This window comes from Chelonoidis abingdonii, chromosome 8, assembly GCF_003597395.2.
Source record: "Chelonoidis abingdonii isolate Lonesome George chromosome 8, CheloAbing_2.0, whole genome shotgun sequence".
Classification (NCBI taxonomy): Eukaryota; Metazoa; Chordata; order Testudines; family Testudinidae; genus Chelonoidis; species Chelonoidis abingdonii.
The window spans coordinates 104,461,574-104,485,708 of record NC_133776.1 but is presented as its reverse complement, the minus strand read 5'-3'; the positions used below and the strand labels follow the sequence as shown (position 1 = coordinate 104,485,708).

The following is a 24,135-nucleotide window of genomic DNA, read 5'->3' as shown; positions in this document are numbered from 1 at the left end:
AATGTAGGAGCTGAGGGAGTGGGAAGTAATTTCTTGGGAGTGAACCTGGAAAGTCATTAGGTGTGGCTGGGAGAAGTATGGAACAGGGTATTTGGGGGGGAGGTATTGTTAGGGAGTTGGGGAGCCTCCCCATGCAGACCCTGGCTGACTCCTAACCTCTGTCATTCAGTCAGGCACATCTTCCCTGTCCCCACGTGTCCCTGCAACCCCGCTCTCATGCAGCCCCTGGCTCAGTGCTGTCATCCCCCTAGCTTCTGTGCCCTTGCCCCACTCTATATGACCCCCCAGCAGCCCTGTGTGCCCCATTCTGTATGTTCCCCTGATATCCCCTGGCAGGGTGCTGTGAATAAGGCAGCCTCTCCTCCTTCCTCTCAGCAGCTGGATGCTCCAGCCCAGAGCCAGCTGCTGTGCCTCTTTTCTGATACCACAGCAGTCCCTGGTGGATGAAAGTTGTAACTGCATTGCCTCCCTGGCAGAATCTATTTTCTGAGGGGGAAAAAATCAGTGAGGGACATGAATTCTGCGCAAATTACCTCACCCACCTTGTCTCTTTATAGATTCTTACAGTCAGCTATAGCCTAGGTCAAAATACATTACATTTTTAAATGGCTTTCCATCCTGATCACTTTTCTAAGACATTTCTGTTACAAGAGGACATATAGCAATCTGAACTAGAACAGTGATATTACAGAAAAGAATGGTCCAGCTGTCCATTTAAGCTGATTGGGGCTTTGCCTTTGATTTCAATGGCAACAAGAACAGGCCCAAACTGTTTTTATTACCCACTCCTTCACTATAACACAGATATTAGCACTTGGATCCAAAACTGCCCTGGTGCCATAAAGCGAGGGACAAAATTTGCCTCAGGTCACATCTAGATAAGCAAGTGAGAAGAACTGGTTATTGAGCAGAGTGGATCAGATATTGAGGTGAGAAGGTTCCAGAGTATCCTTTTTTCTGAGTGAGCAATTGTCTCATCTCTGCCCAGTATAGAACACACTGCCTCGGAACAGCTAAAGTCAGTGGAGTTATGCTGGCATAAATAAAACCAGTGTTAGAAAGGTCAGGACCAAGCCCATGTGCAAAGCTGTGCAGGGTTAATAGTCTTTGCTACAAGTTCATGCACAGACAAAATGGCCTTTTTCCTGGTCAGTTGGCTGGAGGTGTGGAATCCCAAAAAGGAGTGCCAAGGAGCGGAGCAAAAATAAATGAATGCAGCCTGGAAGCATTTTATGGGCTAAGAACAGAGCTGCCTTTTTCTTTGGCATCTTTTCTTTCCAATGGCTCACATCCTTGTGCCCAGCTGTGCAGGAGTCACAGGCAACTATTAACCTCTTGTTCCCATGTGTGCTAGCTCTGCCCAGCTTACCCAGCTGATGCTAAGGATTTTTGAGCTTGGGGGAAAGGATATTGAGACGTGGGGCACTCTGGGGCTGAGGAGACCTATGTGTTTGGAATTCTATAGAACCTGGTGCCTCTTCACTTCATTTATGGGGACCATGAGAGACAATAGCCAACAGGCAACAGCTGTCAGTGGAGACTGGGACTCTCAACAACTTAAGGGTTGTCTCCCTTGAGAACCAGAGAACACCTGGTTCTTTGTACCGATAGGCTACTATCTTCTCACCAGCTGACAGCTCCGGCGTAAAGAGACCAAGGGAAAGTGCTGGAGATTTTTTGTGGCTTGGCCTGCTGAGCAGAACGTTGTTGGTTTGAAAGGGAAACTTGTGGGCTCCCACTCTTGTCATTCAGGAGCACTTTCAGAAGCCCTCTGCACCCCGTTCTGTGCACTCAGCTATTCTGGAGTCTGCACAAATATGTCCCACAGGTTTTAATGCTGGTTTTGTAATTGCGCCCCAAAAACACGGAGCATATTTTAGGTCCCTCGGTGTTATAATAGTTCGGTGCATTTCCTTCTGTTTTGTTAGAACCTCTATGCTACAGTACTAATGACTTCTTCTCCCTTGTCCCTGTTAATAATAGCCAGGCTAATGGGCCAAGTTTAAAAGAAACAATTCCATATTTCTCAGCAAAACTGGAAGCTGGGGAGTGGGGTTAATTGTTTACCCTTCCAGTCCTAAATCCAACCTTAATTCAGTTCCTGAATTTCATAGCCAAATTGTTTTATTGCTATAATTATGTGTACAGTTCTAACTGCTGACACATACAGAGAAGCAGAAAGCTGAGAAGACGAGCTGGATTTAAGCGTGTTCAATTATTTTTCTTTATAGGAAATTAGAATATATTTCCACCAGATTTGGAAAACACACTTTGCATACAAAGTGGCTCACTAAGGCTCTATCTTTGTGTGTGCAATCAGCTCATTTGCAGCAAGAAGGCGAGTAGGGAAGTCTACTTTCCTCGGGTCTTTCTGATAAATGGTTTTCTCTTGTTTGTAATCATTTTATTTAATGCAAATTGTATTTGGTGGGGAATCAAACATGGCTCTGTGTGCTCAAGGTTTCACAGCACATTAGCGTCTGAAGAACGGAGACTTCATTTTGAAAACTGAAAGTGAAGAATGAGTGAGTGATTTTTTTTCTTGTTGTCTACTCCAGTGTAGCCTCAGAGTGTGCCCACAGAGCCTCCCTGCTGTGCAGTAATGTTAGTCATGGAAGAATTGTCTTCTGGATGTGTGCTTGGACATACCACCTAGCAAGTTGCCCTTTGTGGCCATCCCAGCCTGCTGCCCTGATGAGACCTTTTGCTTCAGGAAACCCATGGTAGAGCTGCCTGCTGGAGGATGTCTGCCTGAGTTCCTTTGTATTCAAGGCCTGTTGGAAGATTTTGTCATTCAGTCTGTAAAAATTGATTTATCTTCGTCTTTTCATGAAATCTTCTTCAGTTTATAACTCCTGTTGTAGCATGTAAGAACAGCTGGTATCCCTGTGCCGTTGGGCTGGGATAATGTTAGGGACCAAGATAGTTAATGTGATGGGAGCTTTTATAAGATTGGAAATTGGGAAAAATAATACTGAGTTTCTGGTACTTTGCTTCTCATTTTTAACTTCTCTTTAAGATGTTTCCTCCCTGGGAAATTTTAATTCAGCCTCTGACATCATTTCCGCCCGTTATTCATTTCCAGCATGACGTTGTTTGGCTTCTTCCATTCTAAAATGTTGCCTTTTGCATATTATTCGGATACCTTCCAGAGTGAAACCTCATTTTGTAACAGCCTTCTTGATATCATGTACCCTGGATGTCATGAGAACATCTGCATATGTCTTCATAATCTCACGTTGGTTGTACGGCTCTGTTTAACCTGCTGCAGTTTTTGCTTTCTAATCATTTTCAGGGGTGTTTCTTTGCTCTCTCAGTGGAGTGATTGATTGAACTTTAATCGGATCATGTGACACACTGTAGCAGCAATAAACATGGCCCATTTATTATCAGAGTGAAATTATGGGCATTTCCGGCTTCCTTTCCTAGCGTGAGTGTGTTATTGAAGGCATGAGAATTACGTGTTTAGAACTGACAGGTGTCCTCCTTTCTCTTGCAGCAGCCTCAGGGAGCACAGGCAGGGATTAGGGCCCCATTCTTTTAGACCAGTCAAACTGAGGCTTGGGAGCTGCAAGTGGCTGCGGCTCTTTGCAGCACTTGCTATTAAAACACTGTGTGACTTCATTCTTAACCCATCTAAGTTATTAACCAGTCAGGATGCTTTTACTATGGTATTAACCGATTGTGGAACACGTGGTCTGTCATTTTGCTGTGAGAATAATAGAGAGAGAGAGTAAATGAAAGAATGAGTCACACCCCCGTGGCTCCTGTGGGCGCTGTTGATCGCTGATTTGGCTCCTCAAGCACTGAGGTCTGAGTATCGCTGTTCTAGACAATGCTCAAAGAACAAACAGAGGTGATATTGGGGAAACTGTGGAGGTGCTTGTTTGAAAGTCGAGTTGTTACTGAGGGCACGACAGTGAATAATCCTGCTGTGTATTACATGGCCTCTGATCAAATTCATGCGACAGTATAGAGGGCTTAGTTCTGTAAGACACTAGTCCTAAATCCTTACACAGCCAATCCAGTTCCCATTAAAGTCAGTGGAAAGAGACACATTTATTTCATTAGGAGTTGGATTGGGTCCGAAGTGATTAAAATGAGGTACCTACATTAGCACTTCCAGGACTGGGATCAGAGTGCTCAGTACCTTGCAGGATCGAGCCCCAAATCATCAGTGGGACTGGTACAATTCCTAGTACAAAAAATGTTTCCCTCCTGTGAAGCCCAGGCTCTTTGACCTTGTTGTTGTTCTGGACATCTGGGTTCTAATGTTTCAGTGAGACCTATCAACGTTCTTGGGGTTTTGTGCTGCTGGTAGATTTCTGTGACATTCTGAAGATCTCATTAATACTGCAAAGAACCCCATAGAGTTTGGTGGAGTCACCAGGCTACTTTCGGGGCGGGTGGGGTGGCTATTGTTTTTTATTAATTTACTAGAATAATTGGGGGAAAAAATTATTTTTTCAACATGTTGAGCAAGTTTAATTTAGGCGTGTTAATAGTTTGTAGCACATAATGTATCAGCACTTGTTGCTTCAGGAGTCCCGTCTTGCCATCAGTCCCATGTGCACAGTTGTCATTGGTTTCAGTGCTGTGCATATGTATCTGATGAAAGGACCCTGAATTTCTGATCAGGAGATTCCTGTTAACTTTAATGGGGGTGAGTCACGGAGCAAAACTTCATGCCCTGCTTTAAGACAGTCCAAGTGGCATGTCATTCATTAGTGCTCTCAGCAGACGGAAAGCAGTTTGTAGTCAGCTCTATTTTCATTTATCATTTTAATGTGAATGTTGTGGAATTATTTTGCAATTTACTGGTAAGTGACTGGGGATTTTTTTAAGAGCATTACAGTTGAGTAAATAAGTGGTTGCTGGTGATTTATCACTTTAGTTGCATGTGCAGATGCACTAGTATTTTCTGTGCAAATTTCACAGACATCTCCCTAACTCTGAGGTCTGCAGATCTCTGGAATTAATTAGCTCTAGTTCCGAAGCAAACCTGGGTTCGTTATACACTCTGCTCATTTGAGAAATGTTTTTCCATGTGAAACCCATTAGTAAGTAACCCAAGCCATTGTGAATGCTAAACATTTTATTGTAAGACTCTGAGCATGTCTTTTTTACATTTAATTTAATCCTGTAAATTACCTTTAGCTTTTTGATCCTAGGATAGTAAAGTGATGGATCACATACAAACAATATGGTAGAGAGTCTTTTTTCTGTCCATATTTTTTAAATGATGACGTAATATCACTTGCATGTTGTTGGTTATGACAAGAAGCTGAGAAATGTGCTAAAAACAGCATATTTCCTTTTGATGCTGCTTAGTGCTCTTCTTTCATAGTTTCTTCCCATTGCTGATTGTGAAATTTTGCATTTCGTTAGAGGCCTGGCTCCTACACAGTGGGTGGCAAAATTGCCATTGGTTTCACTGGTGCAGGATCAGAGGTCAAAACAATTGAATCATTAAGGCCCCGATTCAGCTAAGCATAGGGAGCATGCTTAAGTGCCTGTTGAACTGGGGCCTAAGAAAAAGTTATTGGGATCAATGCAGGAATTCCTGGGTGAAACTCTCTGTCCTGTTTCAGAGTAGCAGCCGTGTTAGTTTGTATCAGCAAAAAGAACGAGGAGTCCTTGTGGCACCTTAGAGACTAGCAAATTTATTTGAGCAGAAGCTGTCGTGGGCTACAACCCACTTCATCGGATGCATGCAGTGGAAAATACAGTAGGAAGGTATATATACACAGAGAACATGAAAACATGGGTGTTGCCATAACAACTATAACAAGAGTAATCAATTAAGGTGGGCTATTATCAGCAGGAGAAAAAAAACTTTTGTAGTGATAATCAGTATGGCAACTCCCATTTTTCATGTTCTCTTTGTGTATATATCTTCCTACTGTATTTTCCACTGCATGCATCCGATGAGGTGGGTTTTAGCCCAAGAAAGCTTATGCTCAAATAAATTTGTTAGTCTCTAAGGTGCCACAAGTACTCCTGTTCTTTTCTCTGCCCTGTGTTATACAGGAGATCAGAGTAGCTGATCCAATGGCCCCTTCTGGCCTTAAACGATTTATAAAAAAATAATCTGTCAATTGAAAAAACAGATTTTTAGAAACTCTAAATTGAAAACAAATATCCATGACAAAGCAGCTGAGCAGCTCTGACATCTCAGGGCTATGGCTCAGCTTGCATCTGTAAGGTGAACAGTATTTGGGCCACTGAATTCATTGTGTGCTTGCCTCCTGCACACAAAGACACTCAGCAGGATGAAGACAAGTGTAAAAATACTGGTCTAGTTTAGCAGAGGTTTGTCTTTTTCCCCCTTTGTTTTTTCATTGTTTGTTTATTTGGAAAGATTGGCAGCAATGGTGTCAGATAAGAATATATGTCAGGTTTGATTTACCATGCACTTGTCAAACTAAACAGAAAGTATAGTCTCGTTTTGGATTAATCGTTTTGATCCTAGTGTTTTAAATGACACCTGTGCTTCATCTCTGAGCATACAAGCTCTGTGCAAATACTTCCATTGAAGATTATAGTTTATATTGTGCTTTCACCATGCTATCAGCATTTGTTGGAGTTTCTAGCATCGTACAATTGCTACTGTCTATGAGATTGAAGATCTGTGAAGTGGCTATCAACTGAAACATGTCTCGCTCTTCAAACTTGCTTTTGCTGGTTTCACAAAACATTTAATTAGCGATAATCAGCTTTTAACCAGCCAGAACACACTAATGTGATTTTTCCCCTACATAATTATAGGCATGGTCTGTCCCCATAAGATAAATTACTTGCAGTCTGGACAACATTCTAACCAGCAGAAGGAGAGAGGAGGAGAATGTTATTTGCATGGGGATGTAGAGCATTTTGCATGTACTGTGATTTCAGTGAAAAAGAAGGTGCCTTTTTCTTTTCTTTGCAGAGTGCTGGACATGAAAATGAGTTGAACATTATGAAATCTCCTGTCCCTCTGGGTTGCCAATCAGTGGTCATCTAACATCATCTCAGAGGAAAACCAGAAGAGCTCCACTCTAACTTCTGTAAGGTTTAGTCCATTATGGAACATCAAACAATTTTCTGGCGCTGGTTTTGTGAAATTCGGCTGCTGCCTTGGAGCCTCCATTTGAAAAAGAAATTAACGTTGAGGAACAATTAAAGAGGAAAATCAGCTCCAGAGAATGAGCACTATAAGTGGTACTGGGATATTAGTCAGCTTAACAACGGTGTCTGTCACGCTAGATTTTAGTTTGCACGGTGGTCTGATGGCTTGGTCCTTAAGCAACAATTTGACTCTGAATCAGAGTTTGCCCACCTCCGACCCTTTCAATGCCTCTGAGTGGGGAGAAGTCTCTCGTATGTCCATGAGGGAGAAGAACTGGCCAGCCCTCCTGATTTTGGTTATCATTCTGCTGACTATTGGTGGGAACATCCTTGTAATTATGGCTGTCTCCTTGGAGAAAAAGCTACAGAATGCCACAAACTACTTCCTAATGTCCTTGGCGGTGGCGGATATGTTGGTGGGGATCCTAGTCATGCCCGTTTCCCTCATTACAATTCTATACGGTAAGTGACTTCCATTTTCTCCCCTGTTCAACTGAATGTAGTTGACAGCAGATCGGTATCGGTGGCTACAATGAATTGCTACGCGCAGTTTGTACCCATTGCATGAATAACCAGAGGAGTATAACTGTAGAGGAAATAATGGGCTTTACAGTTCTCTCTCTAGTTTTACTGGGGGAATGGGTGCTCCTTTGGAAACTGTATTTGGCCCCAGGCTGTCAGGATAGGAGCGATCTCCAAAAAACCTTTAAGTGATGATCTCTTTTACCGAGGCCAGCTATAAGGAACTGCTTGGATGGAGAATATTTTCCTTCCCAGAGGATATGCTGTAAATCATTCTGGTAAAACCCAGAATAGAGAGAAGTAGCTAGAAAATAACAGCAGTGTCTCACCAACAGCTCCAGCTCACTTGTCTCATGGCAAGACAAAAGAGGCTTTAATCAGAGTCAGATCTTAAGAAGGGCTGTGTGCCATGAATGTGCATTGATTTGAATAGGGTTTGAAGGCACTCTGCATCTCACAGGATTGGGACCCAGTGCAGGAAGAAGTGTAGCTGCTTTCCAAGAACTGACTAACAAAACACGCATTGGGCCACATCCTCATGTGAGTAAGGCAATAGATATGGCCCACTGGATGTTAAAAATCTGCAGCTTTATATGCCACAAAAACACTAGATAAATGATTTCTGGCTGACATACACCAAATAATAGTTCTGTACTCGGGTGCAGCAATGGGGTTCTGGAATGACATCTCACGATAATGGCTGAGCTGTCTCCCATCCCTTCTCCAGTGGGTGACAGGGTCAGTGTGACAATTGCATTTCATCCTAATCGGGATCTGATACCCCATTGCACTTCTCCCCAATGGAGGCTCCTCCTAACCTACTGAACTCCCTCCCAAGGATTGTAAAACATGCACCGACACTGTCCAAAACATTTCGAGGTGGGAGTCTCTGCCCTTTTCGGACAGAGTACAGCATTGGTGCATGTCTCCGTGCATGTCTGTAGTCAGGCTGTGAACATCTCTAGCCATGGTTCTCCTTTGGGATCCCTGTTATCAATCTGCCTCTCTTCTGAGTGTCCTGACAGCTGCAGTCAGAACTGGTAACTCCTCTAAAAACACCCTTAAACGTAGGATAAAAATGTGCCATCCCCACAGTGAACACTAGACAAACCCTTGAATACTAGAGGCAGAACAGACTGTAGTGGAGTGCAGCGTTATTTCAATATATACCCCACCAGGAAGGATTTCCAGGAACTTGCTTAGATCAACTCTCCAATGGGCTGCTTCGTGCATTTTTGGTGCTATTCTTTATATAGCCTTGGCCGCATCATTCCCTTCACTAGACAGTCTCGCGTTCACCTCACTGCATCTGCTTCCCTGAGGTGGGAGCACTCGCCCAAACTGATCTGTTCCCGGGAGGCAGGATGATCTGTCGGATAAGGCACTGGACGAGGCGCTTTGATGCACGGCTTCCACTCCCAGCTGTGCCCCGCCTCACTATGTGCCTTTGCGCAAGTTGTTCCACTGTTCTGTGCCCCCGTTTCCTATTGGTAGAACAAAGGGAATGATGCCCTCCATTTTCAAGTGCTTTGAGACCTACAGGTGAGCAGCGCTATGTAACCGCTAAGAATTATCGCTGTACTATTGACGTGACTACTGTAGTGGGGGGGGGTGGGCGAGGAAATTATTCTGCACTATGGTAAAATATTGGCTTTCTGAGGGCTTGTACCCTCTGTCACTTACGCTGGTATAAAGTTACGTTGCTCTGGGGTGTGAATAAACCACATATGTTACACTGACCTAAGCACCGGTGTGGACAGCTCTCTCGCCGACATAGCTAGTGCCTCTTGTGGAGGTGGTTTTAGCCTCTGTAACGCTTCTAGTGCAGACTAGCCCTAAGCATAACCACTGTTAGCATCCCATAGGGGTAATATCCAGCTATGTCCTTTTCTGTGCGTGACTGGAAGTTTGCCTCTGTTGTTCTGAGGCTGGTATTGAGACCCAGAATTCCTTGAGTGTTCCAAGGGGTTCGCATTTACCTCTTTGCAGCGAGGAAAGCCGTGTGCAGTCATTTCTCAGGGCTCTTTTTTCTGATTCTTTTAAAAAGCCATAGTAGTAATAGCTCTCAGAAACAAACAATGCAGCTACGAATCCTGCTGGTTACTTAACCTAAGAGTTTGATTAGTGGTTGGTTTACTGGCCTGTAAAGTTAAAAATAGAGATATTATGTGACTTCTTCATTTGACTGAACCACTGCATGAGATAGTGTTTTAGTTTCTAAATGCAGTGACCAAGTGCACAGGTTTCTAAGGTATATGTGTCATGTCAGCAGTGAATGAAATCATTGTATCATTTGTGTATGGATTTTGTGGCTTGACTTTCTAGCTGTTCGAAATCTTATGCATAAAGCCTTTTATTTGCAGTTGTCTTTCTAGCCTCAGATTGGACCTTTGTGATAGTTGCACAGCACCTGTATCTTATTTTCAGTAATTCCTGAGTTTAGATTTCAGTTGCTATTTACGCTTCCTGTAATGCTCAAAATCGCCTGGACTTTCCTTCCGTGAAAAATGGAATTGTCTCTGAAATTACAACAAGGAGAGTATATCAACTTTGACTTCATGCAAACTTCTCTTGAGGGTGTAAGAAATAGTACTGGGATGTTCCATATTTCCTGTAGCTTGAAATGGGAGCACTTAAACACTGCATGATTGCACTGACCTTGTGCTTGCATAATTCGGAGTTGCCCACCCCCATGGTTTAACAGAAGGTAAATGCATGGAAGTGAACTTCCTAATGAAATATCTCCGGCAGTTTTCAAAACACATGGAAATAGATTTTTCTGTTAGGCCAAGAGAGCAATTACTTGAATTCACTTAAATAGAAAACACCTAGTTTGTGCATGCTGCATGTTCGAGGATTTTACCTCGTTCCCTTTCATTTAGTGCTGGATCTGCCTGGCAGGCGCCCTGTGCCACACCAGCCAAGCTTTCCCCAGGAATGACTGGGCAGCTGTGCACTGGGTGAGCATCTTCAGGTAACAGGGGTGCTTCAGGCACATTGGAGGAACCTGCAGATCTTCTTGATCAGGGTGTCCTGACAAAATCATTTTCCCCTCCTCTCTCCATCCCACTTGTAATTCAATCTGCACAAACAGGCAGGCTGGGACAGCAGCCGTGGAGGTGGAGGGAAGGCCTGAAGGAAAGCCCTGCTAGCAGCAGTAGGGTAGGAGGGGATCAGGGCAAAGCAAAGGAAGAGTTGATCTTCACACACACACACGAGTCCCCTTCTGCTTGTGTCCCCTCGCGGGGAGGAGGAAGGGAGGAAGGAGATTGCTCACAATGCTGTGCAGCTCATGGGCATGGCCAAGTGTCAGAAGGCTGGTGTAAGCTGGGGGGAGACTGCAATGAATCTTAGCCCTCATTGTGAGAGCAGAAAAGCACGATGCCAGCACCGAGCAACCCCCTGCATGTACTGTCAAATGGTATGTGCAGAAGCATGAGCATTACACCCTGATCCTGACCGGGGCTGGTGGGCACTACCACAGTGCTTATAATAAACTATCCATTGTCGAGGGTACAGGAGATGGAAGCGACCTTAAAAGATTGTTTAATGCAACAGTCTGAGCGTTACACAACCATCTGGCCCTACTGACTAAAGCTTTTATTGAACCACAGATTCATTCAGGTTTAAAATTTTAAAAGTATTTTCCTCTTTCGCCCGTAGCTTTGGCATTTAGACTGAGATGCCTAGAGACAAGAGACAACTTTTTTCTCTCATTGGTAGCATTTTTGGAGCCATGGTCTTTGACACAGTCCCCATCTTTGTTTACCTAGTATCTCAGATATTTCCCACAGCTAAAAGGAGCTCTCGGGACCAAACCTGCCTAATTTCATCCTCCAAGACCATAGAAATAAAGCAGTGAAAAACAGAGATGTGGAATCTGTGAATCAGAAGGCAAACCAGGTGCTTGGTGCAGAAGACAGGTGAGATGGACGCCTGTGGTGTGTGCTGGGGAAAGCTGTGCACTGGAGTTTAGAGTCTGATCTTGACACAGCCACGAAAGAGCATGAGATTGTAACTGCAACTTAGAATTTGGCTTACCTCAGATGACCTGTTTCCAATTATGCAGCCACCAGTGCTCAGAATCTGGCTTCAATCTATAGAAAGCATCTGGCTTGTCTTGTGCACAAAGTAGGGGTCAGGGAGGCAGCACAGAAGGGATGCTCACCCATGATCTTCCCACCAAACAAGCCCCACCCACACGTCACCAAAACATGACACTGCTTAGGATAGGTTGTTCAAACTATGCTTGTGCGAGCTTGTGACGCTCCCTGTGCTTGGCTGCCCTTGTTACTTGAATGATCCCATGGGCTCTGACAGGCTCCTACGGCTCAGCTCCTTCTTGGCCCAGGATAAAAACCATAACTGCTGCCATCTCCCAAATGCCACCCACTTGTGGTACCGAAACGAGCCTTTATTCACAGTCACTCATGCTGAGGGTGACCCTCCCCCTCCTGTCTCACACGAGGAATGAAAGAGTTAACAATATTGTTAACATTTAAATCATTGCCTCTGGGGATCTGAGTTCACCCCTCACTGAGGTGAACAGGGCAGTTTGCATGTCTCAGAGTAACAGTGCCAAGCTCTCTGCAGACTCAGCTAGATGTCTCTGCCTCGGGTATGCTTGATTCACATTTCTGAGGTTTTCTTTGCAACCATAACAATTGGAGACTTACCCTTTGTAATCAAATGAAAGCTTGTTCTGGAGAAGAAGATAGCAATTTGCTCCATCTCAGTCCCAGTATGCCATACTGCACCCACAAGCGCATCCAGCCCCTGGCACAAACCTCAGCCTCACATGCTCCGTGTTTCACAATTTTCACTTTATTATTCCTGAGGTCTTGGAGGCAGAGATTAGGTAGGTTTGGGTGGAAGATCAACCTCAACAAAAGGTTTCTTTTTTTTCTTTCTTTTTTTATACAACAAGATTTTCCCCTGGAGACTTTATTCTCAAGGATACCATATACTGCATGGTGTAGAGTGTGAGAGCAAACAGAAAAAACTAAACCCACCCTCTAAAAGCCAGCAATAGAGCAGCGCTCCCACAGAGGTTCTTCTGCCTCCAGCCATCAGGAAGCTGCTTTCATGGAGACCCCAGCTTTCCTCAGAATGCCTGGTTAGGACTTTTGTCTCAACCTGTATCCTTACTGCAGGAGAAAACTCCCCTCTTGCTGTGTTCAAATGGGGCCTCTGCACCCTGTGAGCTGGGGGAACATCAGCACAGCTCCCCTACAGGGCATTATAAAAAGAAAGCATCAGCAACTATCAAAAGGTAGTAAGATGCCTGATTAAGTAAACCCACTGGTGATCTTTTCTCAGGGTATGTCTTGGCAAGTATGTTCCTCTTCAGTCAGGATCAGTTTGTCCCTGGGGTCTCTCCAGTGATTTCTGTGGAGTGCACTAGAAATGCATTTGGCCCTCAATCTGTTTTCTGTAACTGAGAAGTTGCTATCTCAATGTGTGATCAGCCAAATTCCATTTATATAACAGCCTTTAATTGTAAAGGCATATGATTCAGAGAGGCAGAAAAAATCTACTTGGCATTAACAAGCCAGATAACACCCATTTTCTTTGCAGCACTTGTGCATCAGATTCATCGATTCCAAGGCTAGAAGGAAGCCTTGTGATCATCTAGTCTGACCTCCTGCATGGCATTGGCTGGAGAACTTCCCCAAATTAATTCCTAGAGCAGATCTAGCACATGCAGCTGCTTGCGAGTGCAGCTTAACTAATTTAGAAAATTGCATCTCGAGGTGCAGTGAAATGGAACAAACTTCCTTAATTTGAGTTGTTATTATTTGACATGAGGACACTATAGTCAGGTATATAACCTTTAAAGTCAAGGACAGGAGGTGAGCATTTCCTTCCTGAAAAACGTGCCAGCAAACTCCAGCTCTGCAACATTGGCTCTCACTTTGTACTGCTCCATTTCCTTCTGTTCCTTTTTATTATCACTGCACCCCTCTTCTTCCTCTCCTTTTCTTTTCTGAGTCATTACAAAAGGTGGATAGCAAACCTTTGCAGACTTGGAAAGGCTGTGGAGGAGGAGGGAAGGGGAAAGATCTGGGCAATTCTGTCTGAAGCATCTGAAATAAATGTTCAGTGTTAAAATAACATGAAAAGGTTTTCTGGAAACCACTGAAGACAGGATGTTCATCACTCTGACCTCAGCTCATGCTGTTGGGCTTTGAAATGGGAATACGTATCATTCATCTAGTAAGATCTCACAGTGCGCTCAGCTCCTGAAATACATTTCTGTAAGCAACAAAGGGGGTTAGATAGTTAAAAGTGGCCTGGAACCCTTTGCTTTCAACTTCCTGGCACTGATGGATTGCGTCTTACCCTTACCAAACATTCTGTATCTCTGCACTGGAATTGTCAGAGTGGATCTGGCCAATGGCCTGTCCAGGCCAGTGTGCTCTCTCCCACAGTGGGTACCACCAGCGCCTTTGGGAGAAGGTATTACGCTGCCATAATGAACAGTTATGCTGTAACCTGGAGGTAGGGGGAGTTTCTTCTTAAACTCAGCAGTCAGAGGTTAGCTGATGCCATTTTCATCCCAGCTAGTGTGGCTACAACTGACTTTTGGATGACTTTTATAAATGCTTAATCCTCTATTTTTTTTAATCTTGCTGAACTCTTGGCCTCAATAATATCTAGTGGCGGCGAGTGCTACAGGTTAATTATGCATTGAGTAAAATGTATTTCCTGTTCTCAGTTTTAAATGTGTTGCCTTTTAATTTCATTGAGTGGTTCATCCTGGGTCAGTTGCAATGTCCTATTGATTTCTTCTAGAACAGGCATTATTTTATATGCCTCTGTCAGATTTCCTCTCATATGTTTCTTCTTTAAAGCTTTCCAGGTTTCTGATTTATTTTATTTGCCCTTCTCCAGAGCTTTGCCATTTCTGTGATATCCTTTTTAAAATAGGGTCACCAAAATGAGCACAACATTCCAAGTGAGGATATTCACTCATCAAGTGGGTAATTCACTAGACCTTTCTTAATCAACCTAACCACTTGTTTGCCTCTGTGACCTCCATGCCCATTGAACAGATCTTTACAATGAGCTGGCTGAAGCTTTGGCTGAAGAGGAATTAGTTTAAGAGTGATTAAACAATTGTTATGCTGGCCAACCGTTTGAAAACCAGCACTTATCACACTGGGCGAAAGGTTTTTTGAAGTCTCCTACCTTTCCAGTGAATCTTCTGTTCTACCCTACCCCACTCCTGCTCCTGTCTGGGGTGATGTTTGCTGTTTTAACATAGCAGCAGGAAGCTTGTCTGGTATCTGTCTGTAAAGAGCCATATATAACTGTGGCACTATATAAATAAAGAAAATGATGCCTAATAATAATGGAGAAATATTCGTTTCAGTGACTGCATCAGATGGGACTTTATGCTGGGAAGTATGAGGAAATCACTCTCATTGAGTGATACAGCATTATTTATGGATGAAATTTCTTCTCTCTACCTTCCTACTTACTTTGAGTGCGTTATCACACAGTGCTAAGCTTCATAGGGCTTATTTGGGGCATACGTTTTGTGTTGGTCCCTTGCAAAGGGGTGAATTTCACCTACTTGTGAAGCTAATGAAACAGTTGCACAGGCTTGGAGAAAGTTTGCCTGCAGTGTATAGGATCCAAGATGGGCCGTGCAGCCCTGTTCTTGGGTTGTCAGCCAGGTTTTGGTTTTGCGAAATGAAAACAAGCATAGTTGGGGTGCAGTCTCTATTGTCCCAGAAATACCAGTGTTCAATGGAGAAAGGGTGCAGGGGGCTTCATCCAATCCCCTCCAGTGCAGATATATACAGATCTAGACAGTCTTATTTACTATATATTTGTTTAGATCTAGGATACTATTCCTAGTCACGACCGTTTTCCCTTTAAACAGCTCTTCCTTTCCCACAACAGATGCAAGCTGTCCATTCTCTGTACTACATTTTAGCTGTGATATTTTAACTTGCCAGTTAAGTGAGAACATAAGGAAGCAAAAGCACAAGGTGCTGGAATGTATTTTCTCAGTAGTTCTGTTCCAATCTCTCCAATTGCCCCTTTTGCCAGCCTTGGCCAAAGAACGTCCATCTTCTGCACAACCCTGACTTCCTGAAAAGAAACTCAGCCCCAAGGATTTATTTCAAGTCCATGTTCTTGGTGACATCATTAGATCTTAACTCTGTCTGTTCCACCAGGCTCAATTTCATGGTTCGGTCTCTCCCTCCCTCCATGCCCAGTGATAGTTTATCACTGTGATTCATTCACTGGTTTTGGCCACTCTCATCATTAGACGACTAGATCCAGTTGGCTACAGTACCCCTTCGATGGCAGGCCATTGGATCTGATTGGTCATTCCTGAGCTGCAGGCTGTCCACATGGCTGAACCCCTCCTTGGATAGCTGAATCTCCGTCTTTCTGGGCTCTCTAGGGAGGCTCTCCTTTTAATAGTAACTGTAGCTGAGTTTCTGGGGTTAGCTCTATCGTGCTGAAGGACGTCCTGGTCCCAGGGGCAGCAATGCTCTACCTCTGCTGTCAGGTCTTTCCTGTTGTGCTTCATCTGCTGGTTTCTGCAGAATTTCTTCTTCTCTAGATCTCCGTCACTCTGTCTCTTCCATCCTTCCAAACTTCTTCCTTGTCCCTTTAAAGTGGCCTGCCCTAGCTCTCTCCTTTTCCGGGAAAGACCACCTGCTAGGCAGTGTCCCTGCCTGCAGGTATATGGGATCTTGGGGAGCAATTACCACACAGGTGGGGTGCCAATAAATTTCTTTATTAAAGGAAAAAGCAAGTGGTGGGAATTTAACAATGAAATACAATGGGATGGGGTGTATAGGGTGTTTACAATAGACAATGATGGGGGGGTTCTTCTTATTGAACAGTGTAGGGAGTTCTAACAGTGGGGTACAGTAAGTGGGGTTCAGCACAATGGGATACAGTACAGTCAATAAGCAACTCAACTTTATATAGGAACAACTCTAGATACAGTGTGGAATGCAAAACGTACCAAAAAGAAATGCAAAATAAAATGGTAGCTTCTATATAAAATGGTTAACAATCTTAGATAGAATGTATTAAGTGGTTAGTGGCCTTATATACAATGTAACACAATGGTATTAATGTAAATACAAAGTATATCAGCAATATGGGTGATAAGTGAAATTATGCAATGTAGAAAATTACTGACTTAATTTGTGAGGCTGTGGTAGCAAGAGTGTACCTAAAAGCTGGGTTAAGGAACCGGGGGGGGGGGAGTGAATAATTAGTGGCAACTGATGAAAGGAGAGTGCGGCTGGAAGCAGCGAGACACTTTGAAGCCCTGCAAGGTAAGGACAACGGGCTAGAGAGAGGTTTTAAGCACACGGGGGGGAGATATGAGCGGGGGAAAAACAGACAAAGTTATACAGGGGGAGAAACAGCAAGGGGTTTGGGAAGTTCGGTGGCAGCAAGGAGTTGTAACAGAGAGACATGGAGAAGCACACGGGGGGGGATTGAAGTGGGGGAAAAAACAGACAAAGTTATACAGAGGGAGAAGCAGCAAAAACCTTATCTATCTTAACCAACAACTAGGCAAAACAACAAATATCACAATTCTAAGCAAAACTATAACAAGCAACTATAGGGAGCAACAGAACAGCAAACTATAACAAGGCAGGTGAAACTTACAAGCTTTACAATCTATAGGGAGCAACAAAGAACAAGGCAGGTGAAACTTACAAGCTCTATAATCTTAACAAACTATAACTTATTAAACTAAAAAACAAAACCTATGGTGCACCTCATGCTATGGGGAAGTTACAGAGGGCAGAGTGGTATGTGCCCAGGGATGGTGGCTGCAGCAGTGGATACAGCTGCAAGCAGAGAGCCCCCAGGCAAAGCCCACAGGAGCAGAGCTTAGCAGCGGCACAAACTTATTTTTAGCAGCAAAGTGCCGCGGAGTTTAGGAGAGGTTTTAAGACACAGACCAAGGTTTAGCTTGAGTCTGTGTGCTGGGGAGACAGAGCCAGCAGCTAAAATAATAAAATAAAAGTATAGAGAGTTTCACAGAGGGATTCTTACCAGCCCCCAAGGTAGCAGCGAAGGCAGAAGCAGCAAGAACATCAGAAGGCTAGGTACGGTCTCAATAATCAGGAGATCTCTCAGGCAGCAATTCGTTCTTCGTGGGGGGGGCGTTTAAAAATGGGGGTACACTCAAAAACAAACAAGAGCGGAGAGATGGCCCCCCAAAGACCCCTGGCTGATCAGACCAGGTGTCAAAGCAAGGACCTTCTCCAGGGTCTGATCAGAAAATATCTGGTTTTAAAGGCAAACTTAGGCAGTTTCCCACCAGTACTTTTGATTGGCTCCTCTTGATACAGGGGAGGAGAGGAGGCAGGGAAAACCTGCAGGTGAGCACAGAGACATGCCTGGGCAGAGTCCTGTGCAATAGGTGACTCAAAAGCACATGAGGCCTATGACTCATGCCCAGGATCTTAAAAACACAATAGGTCTTGCAGCTCTGGACATTGCCTACCCTACACCGAGCCCAGGTTTAACAAGGTGATAACAGGACTAACCCTTTGAACAGGGCAGTGGTCCCACTTAGCACAAGTGGCCATCCCTTTGAGAAGGGCAATGGCTCTTGGTAAACAACTTTAAGGGGCCCTCCCTTTGAGAAGGGCAGTGGCCCTGCTAAACAACTTCACAGCCAGGGAGGGGCGGCCACAGGAGGAGAACAAAAACAAAATGGGGTATGGGGACAGCTGTAAGAGACAAAATGGAATAGGGGGATAGCTGTAACAGACAGGCAGCAGCAGTGAATACTCCCATTTACTCTGCCAGGACCAAGGCTCTGTCAGGTGGTCATGTTCCGCTACAGCATCAAAATATATTTGTCCCAATGGAATGGTGATGACAGCTGTTCCTTCACCCCAGGGGCTACAAATGTCACCAGAATAGTTGTAAGGTCATCTTCCTATAGGTAAGCACACTGCTTCCTTTACCAGTAGCAAGTCTTATCCTTCCCATAGGAGAGACCCTCTTACCAACTCTACATGGATGACCCAGCATCCTCCTAATATCTAGCTTAGCTCCTCAGCCGGCATCGGGGGGAACCTGACCTCCTAAAAGGATTCACCCATTCTTGCTTGTCTTGACAAATCATAATTACTAGTTAACCATTACTATGCATGGCTTTGGACCAATGTGTGCTCAGTGTCTCTTCTCAGACCTCCTTACCTCCTCTAGCCCTGAAGGGAGGTGCCATAGGGTTTGACTGCCCATTTTGTAGAAGCAAAAGACAAACAAGAAAATAGGTCTGCTTGGTAGGATTGGATATAGTAGTGCCAAGTCCGGTGGCAACAATGACCTGTAGTAATCACAGTGTATCCTAAGCATCACATATGGTACCACTGACTCTGACCATTAGGTCTTGTGCACTGTTGGTGGTGGAGCTGGCCAGGCATCCTGTGGAGTATGCGGTGTGCCCCTACTGAGTAGCCACACATTCTGTGCCCCGCATATGCAGTATTTAAATACCTTCAGCAATGCACCTTCCACAGCTGTCCTTATGGCCACGCGGCGGGTTCTCTTGCGTTAACCACACCATTAACATATGGTGTTGCTTCCTCTGAGCCAGGTTCCCACAGTTCTGTTGGTCGGTCTTCCCTCCATTTTCTGAAGTGCTGTACTAGGGATCTCGTTTGGCTGTTACATGTTAGACCTCTGCATTCAGCATCTTCCATGCCATTGTTTGACTTGGCAGCCTCAGTGCCCCGAAGCTTGTACTGACGTTCCAGACATCTGAGAAGTGGGCAGCACTCACTGCCCATGATGTCTCCTGTCGTCTGTCCCTTCACCAGCTCACTCTCACGGTCCTTCCCGCTAACAGCTTGATTCAAGACTTTGGGAAGATTCTGATCTTTCTGATTCAGACCAACAGGCTTTTTTTGCCTCCTGATTCTAGTGGGTGGAGCTAAAGCCCACGGTGAGGAGTTACTTTCCACACTTCTACCAAAGTATCAATTGATGTGATACCCAAAAATGAAAAAAAGGGAATGCAGCATTGTAGCTTTTAAAAACCAAAGCAGGCCCACCATTTCCCGTGAGAGAACATGCAGGCAAACGTTATGGTGTAAACCAGTTTTTCTGAGGAAGCTGGGAAGTTAGGTCAGATTGGACTTACAGTGGAAAGCTAAGTGTGGACGTTCTCATCACTGTCGTTGTCACCATGGCATCACCACCTTACATACGTACATGGAAGATGGAGAAAAGATCTCACCACTTCCTGCAATGAAAGCACAGACTTCCTGGTGTCTGGGATTTCGGGAAATCTCCTTGAGGGACTATTAGTAGCAGGAATTTGTTGTCATCTATCTTGTTTTCAGGGTGCTAGAGAACAAGAAATGGATAAACGTACAAACACTTGGGTAGGTTTTATGTTCTACGTGGCAGATGGTATCATATAGCCTCGTACTAGGGAGCCGGGAAATATGCTAGCTATGGTTCTAATAATACAGCACATTCAATTCTTGTGCAGTGCTCCCACTGGTGGTAACTTGGAGTCATGTCCATGGACTGCCGGGTAGTTCTACCTTAGGAGCATTATGCTGCTTTAAGACACGATTGCCAAGCCTCAATTATGTAATGTGTAAATCTCTGAAGTGTGCATTTTCTACTTATGCAGGGTTTACAGGGGGCATATGTTGCAAATACAGCCATGTGTTCATTCAAAGCTGATAATAGAGCTGTTCTAAATGTGTAAAATCATTTTTGATGTAGGTAATCGGGAAGGGACCCCAAACAACACCTGAAATAAGATATTCAGTTGATGAGAAATTAAAGTTACTTATGGATTTCCACATCAACTCTCTCAGAGCCAGTGATACATTTTAGTTTGCAGAGTAGGTCCATTTCCTCAATTTTGATCTAACAAAGTAGATTAAGCACATTTTACTTCAGGCATATCTGGGAAATTGAATAGACACTCTCCAAAGGCTTTTGCTTAGATTTTATTTCTAAAAAATATGAAGTTGTAAGTATCAAAAATGGATTACAAACGAAGTGGTGGCAGAATGCATCAAGCCTGACCTTTTGCCAATTAGTCAGTTCTCTGACATATTTATCTATTAGCTCTTGAATGGCTTGGACTAATACAAGTTCTCTTTGACAGCCTAGAATGTCTGCTGTGGCATGTAATTCCTAAAGGACTAAATAAATTAGTTTGCTAATTAATAAATATGTAGAAGGGGGAAAGTAGATGAGAAATTAACACTTTGTTTAGTCTTGATGGACAAATTTGTGATCTTGTAGCTAATAGACATCAAACTAAACTGTGAGGGCATCGGCCGCTCTGTGTGCATTGTGGCTTTTGATAATTGGCAGAGATCCTCATTGACTAGCATTAGCTTGGGAAAAATATAACCTGGCTAGGTGACTATCGTGTCTGGTAATTACAAGAAAGAAAGAAGTGTTGTGTATCTGAATGCATTCTTGTCCCTACAATTAACCCAACTCTCACAGGAATTATTCCTAGTATAAATAACTGGGAAAGTTGTCACAAATGCCAAGAGAAAGGAAAGATACTTTTGGCTCTGATAAATCCAAACCAATTGGGGACCAACTGTTACTAGCAGGTGGCCTGAGAGCAGTGACCAGCACTCTGTACTGTGACTACAGGAATCCACGTTTTAGAGCTCTTCCTTGGGTTTTAGGAGACAATATAAACGAGATGTCCAGGAGGGCTAATATTAGAGGCAGTGTGTGTTAGCACCAACTGCTGGAGCACCCAGATGATGATGATGAGCTGTAATTATTATCATTATTTATATGGTGACACAGATGCTCCTGGCACTTGTGGCAGATTTATCTGTGTGTTTCCTCTGCAGAAAGAAGAAATTAGAAACAGCTCTTGGATCAAGCAACCCATTCAGCCACCGAGTTTTGCCTGACCTTGTCTCGCTCATTCTATTGTGGCACTGGCTACTCAAGATGGAAACCCTGCTGGTAGACAGGGTCGGGAAAGACTAGCCTTGGCTATTGTTGAATGAGTTACTTGGCACTAGAGAGCTAATGTAATGCCTGAGAAGGTAGGTGCTGCCCCATAATCCCCTTTTCACCCCAGGGAAACAGCCCCAAAAGGCAAGTGATGGGACACATTAAATAAAGAAGCAATACATTACAACTGGAATACCTTACCTAGATGTCTCCACGTTTTGCATATGCAAATATCTTCCAGCTGTGCTAACATGGACCACAGACGTTGAGGACGCTTGACATTTTCTGAAATGGCAGCACAGAACAACATGCTGCCTAAACAGCAGGGGCTATACACCATGTGAATTCACTGATAATTTACAGTAATTACTCTATCCATTATATGTAGTATTAACTGTGGCCAGCCAGCCTTGAATGTGCGGGTCAGAATTGTGTGTGTGAAGGGTGTAGGAAAAAGTAACACTTTGGTGTGTATATACAATTAAATACAATGAAATGAGCTGGAGGGTTCAGCCATGAGTGTCAAGTACAGGTCAAAGAGAATGAGTCTCAAAAAAATTAACAGTGACATGGCCGCCTGCAAGCCAGCAAGCTATGCTTACTCCAGCTGGTAGACGGCTGGTCTATGGAAGTTCAGAGACAGCAAAACCTGGATGTCAACGAGACAATTATACAGCAATGAGAGCAGTGTTGTGGGGTCTGCAGGCTCAGCTGGGTATCATGGCTCTGGAGTGAGGACAAGTCAAAATAGGAGTAAAATAGCACTAGGCCTGGATCCTGAGGCATCACTGGGTGTGATGGAAGCATGAGGCATTTTGATATGACTATTGATCACATGTAGCACCTAGTGTTTTCATCGTGCTGCACAGTCATTCACTAATTACTCCTCACCGGAGCCTGGTGAGGTATTAAATATTAACACGGTTAGCATCACGAGAAAGGTAAACTCTACTCCCGCTAAGGTGATGCCTTACAAGGCAGTGACATGATGCAAGAGGTAGAAGACAAACATTCAGAACTACCTGATACAGTCATAAACATCTGTGAATGTGATTTGGGGAACAATTTCCATTTTTGTCACTGCATCTGATAGTGAAAATCACATAGTTATGAATCATTGTAGAAATCCTTAAAAATGGGTAGTTTCGCAGGAGACATGGATTTTTGTAGTGAAGAGACAATTTTATGGCTGCAGAAAGTATGGTTACTTTTTTTTCTGTGTGAAAACATCTAGATTAGAATGAAAAATATTTACTGTTTTGGGTGAACACGCAGAAATGGTATAGCTAATTATGAGGCTACTTCAGACAGCCCTAGTAAAGACTAAATTCACAGGGTCTAAGCAAAGTCGGAGTGAACATGGGCACAGAGCCCCAGTAGCTGAAGAAGAAGGTGATAATAAGAATCAAGGTGAATATTCAGCTGCCCAAGGCTCAAACGCTACCTCAGTTGATAAAGCAAAAATTGGGGTGAGAGAGTAACAGCTTCCAGTGTGACCTAAATAAACAACCGCAGTGAGCAGCAGAAGGGAAAAGGCACGATACTTCCAGGGCATGGGCTGGGAAGAGACCAGTGGTAGAAGAATGGAAAATAGCAGCAGCCCATCCACTCCTGCTGTAGAAAACAGGAGCACATAATAAATAGGAGCAGTCAGACGGGCAAGCCTCATTCAGCATCCATGAGTCACTCCCCAGCCCCAAAATCACACGTGCGTAACTAGGGCAAATGAAGGTGCATTTACAAGGCAACAAATGTGATGCTGTACCAGTCCCAGCTCCCCACCAGCACTCAGAGCCACAGTGCTCTCAGCTCACACACTGAGCTACCCATAAGATAAACGATCTGAGGGAAGAATTTGGCTCTGCATTTAGAAAGAAGAGGCGCTGTGGAGACAGCTCTAGAAGCTGAAGTACAGGCCACGGATTCCTACAGGGACTCCCTCCATTTGCTTCTCCCTTCTAGAAATGATACCACAGGAACCAGGGGAGAAGATGGTTCTCTTCCACTGTTGAATAAAACAGCAATGTTAAGAGGGCTGAATAATTAATGCCTTGGAGAAAGAGCCAAGAAAAGTCAGAGACGAAAAGTCTCCAACGTCCTACATGTTGCAGTGGCTGGAGCATCTGACAAATACAGCAAACCAAGTCTTAGCAATGAGGAGACTGAGGAAAGTTAATCTATTGCCAGACCAGATTAGGGCCATGTAGTAGTCCATTATCCTGCCTCTGACAGTTGTTAGAATCCCCTCTACTAAACAGTTAGGGAATAATGAAATAACCTACCTGGAGGGGTGTTTCCTCTGAAACCCCATCAGTTAGTGCCATGTGGATCTATATACCTTGGATTATCTATCTATCTGTCTCAGGGTTTTCTGTAGCTCCCATCACCGCCACATCCAGTTGCTTATAAATGGCCAATCCTCTTATGAATCCTGCTAAATTCTTAGCTTTAACTATATCTTGTAGCAGGGTGTTCCACAGGTAAGTATGTGTTTGTTTCTTTTTATCAGTTTTAAGTTTAGTTTAGTTCAGTTTTAGTGCTGCT

At 44.0% G+C, this 24,135-nt stretch overlaps 1 protein-coding gene across 6 annotated transcripts in view; it reads left to right on the top strand.

Annotated features, from left to right (window-relative positions):
* The window catches only part of HTR2C (5-hydroxytryptamine receptor 2C), a 431,888-nt gene that overhangs the window by 350,655 nt on the left and 57,098 nt on the right, over positions 1-24,135 (top strand). For 2 of the 6 annotated variants that reach the window (XM_032776463.2, XM_032776462.2), the window contains exon 2: positions 6,929-7,569. The exons of 3 other annotated variants lie outside the window; for them this stretch is intronic. In XM_032776463.2, coding sequence (XP_032632354.1) covers positions 7,185-7,569 — 385 coding nt within the window. In that variant the 5' untranslated portion in view covers positions 6,929-7,184. The remainder of the gene's footprint in view (positions 1-6,928; positions 7,570-24,135) is intronic. One more of the 6 variants, XM_075068916.1, reaches the window with a different exon arrangement.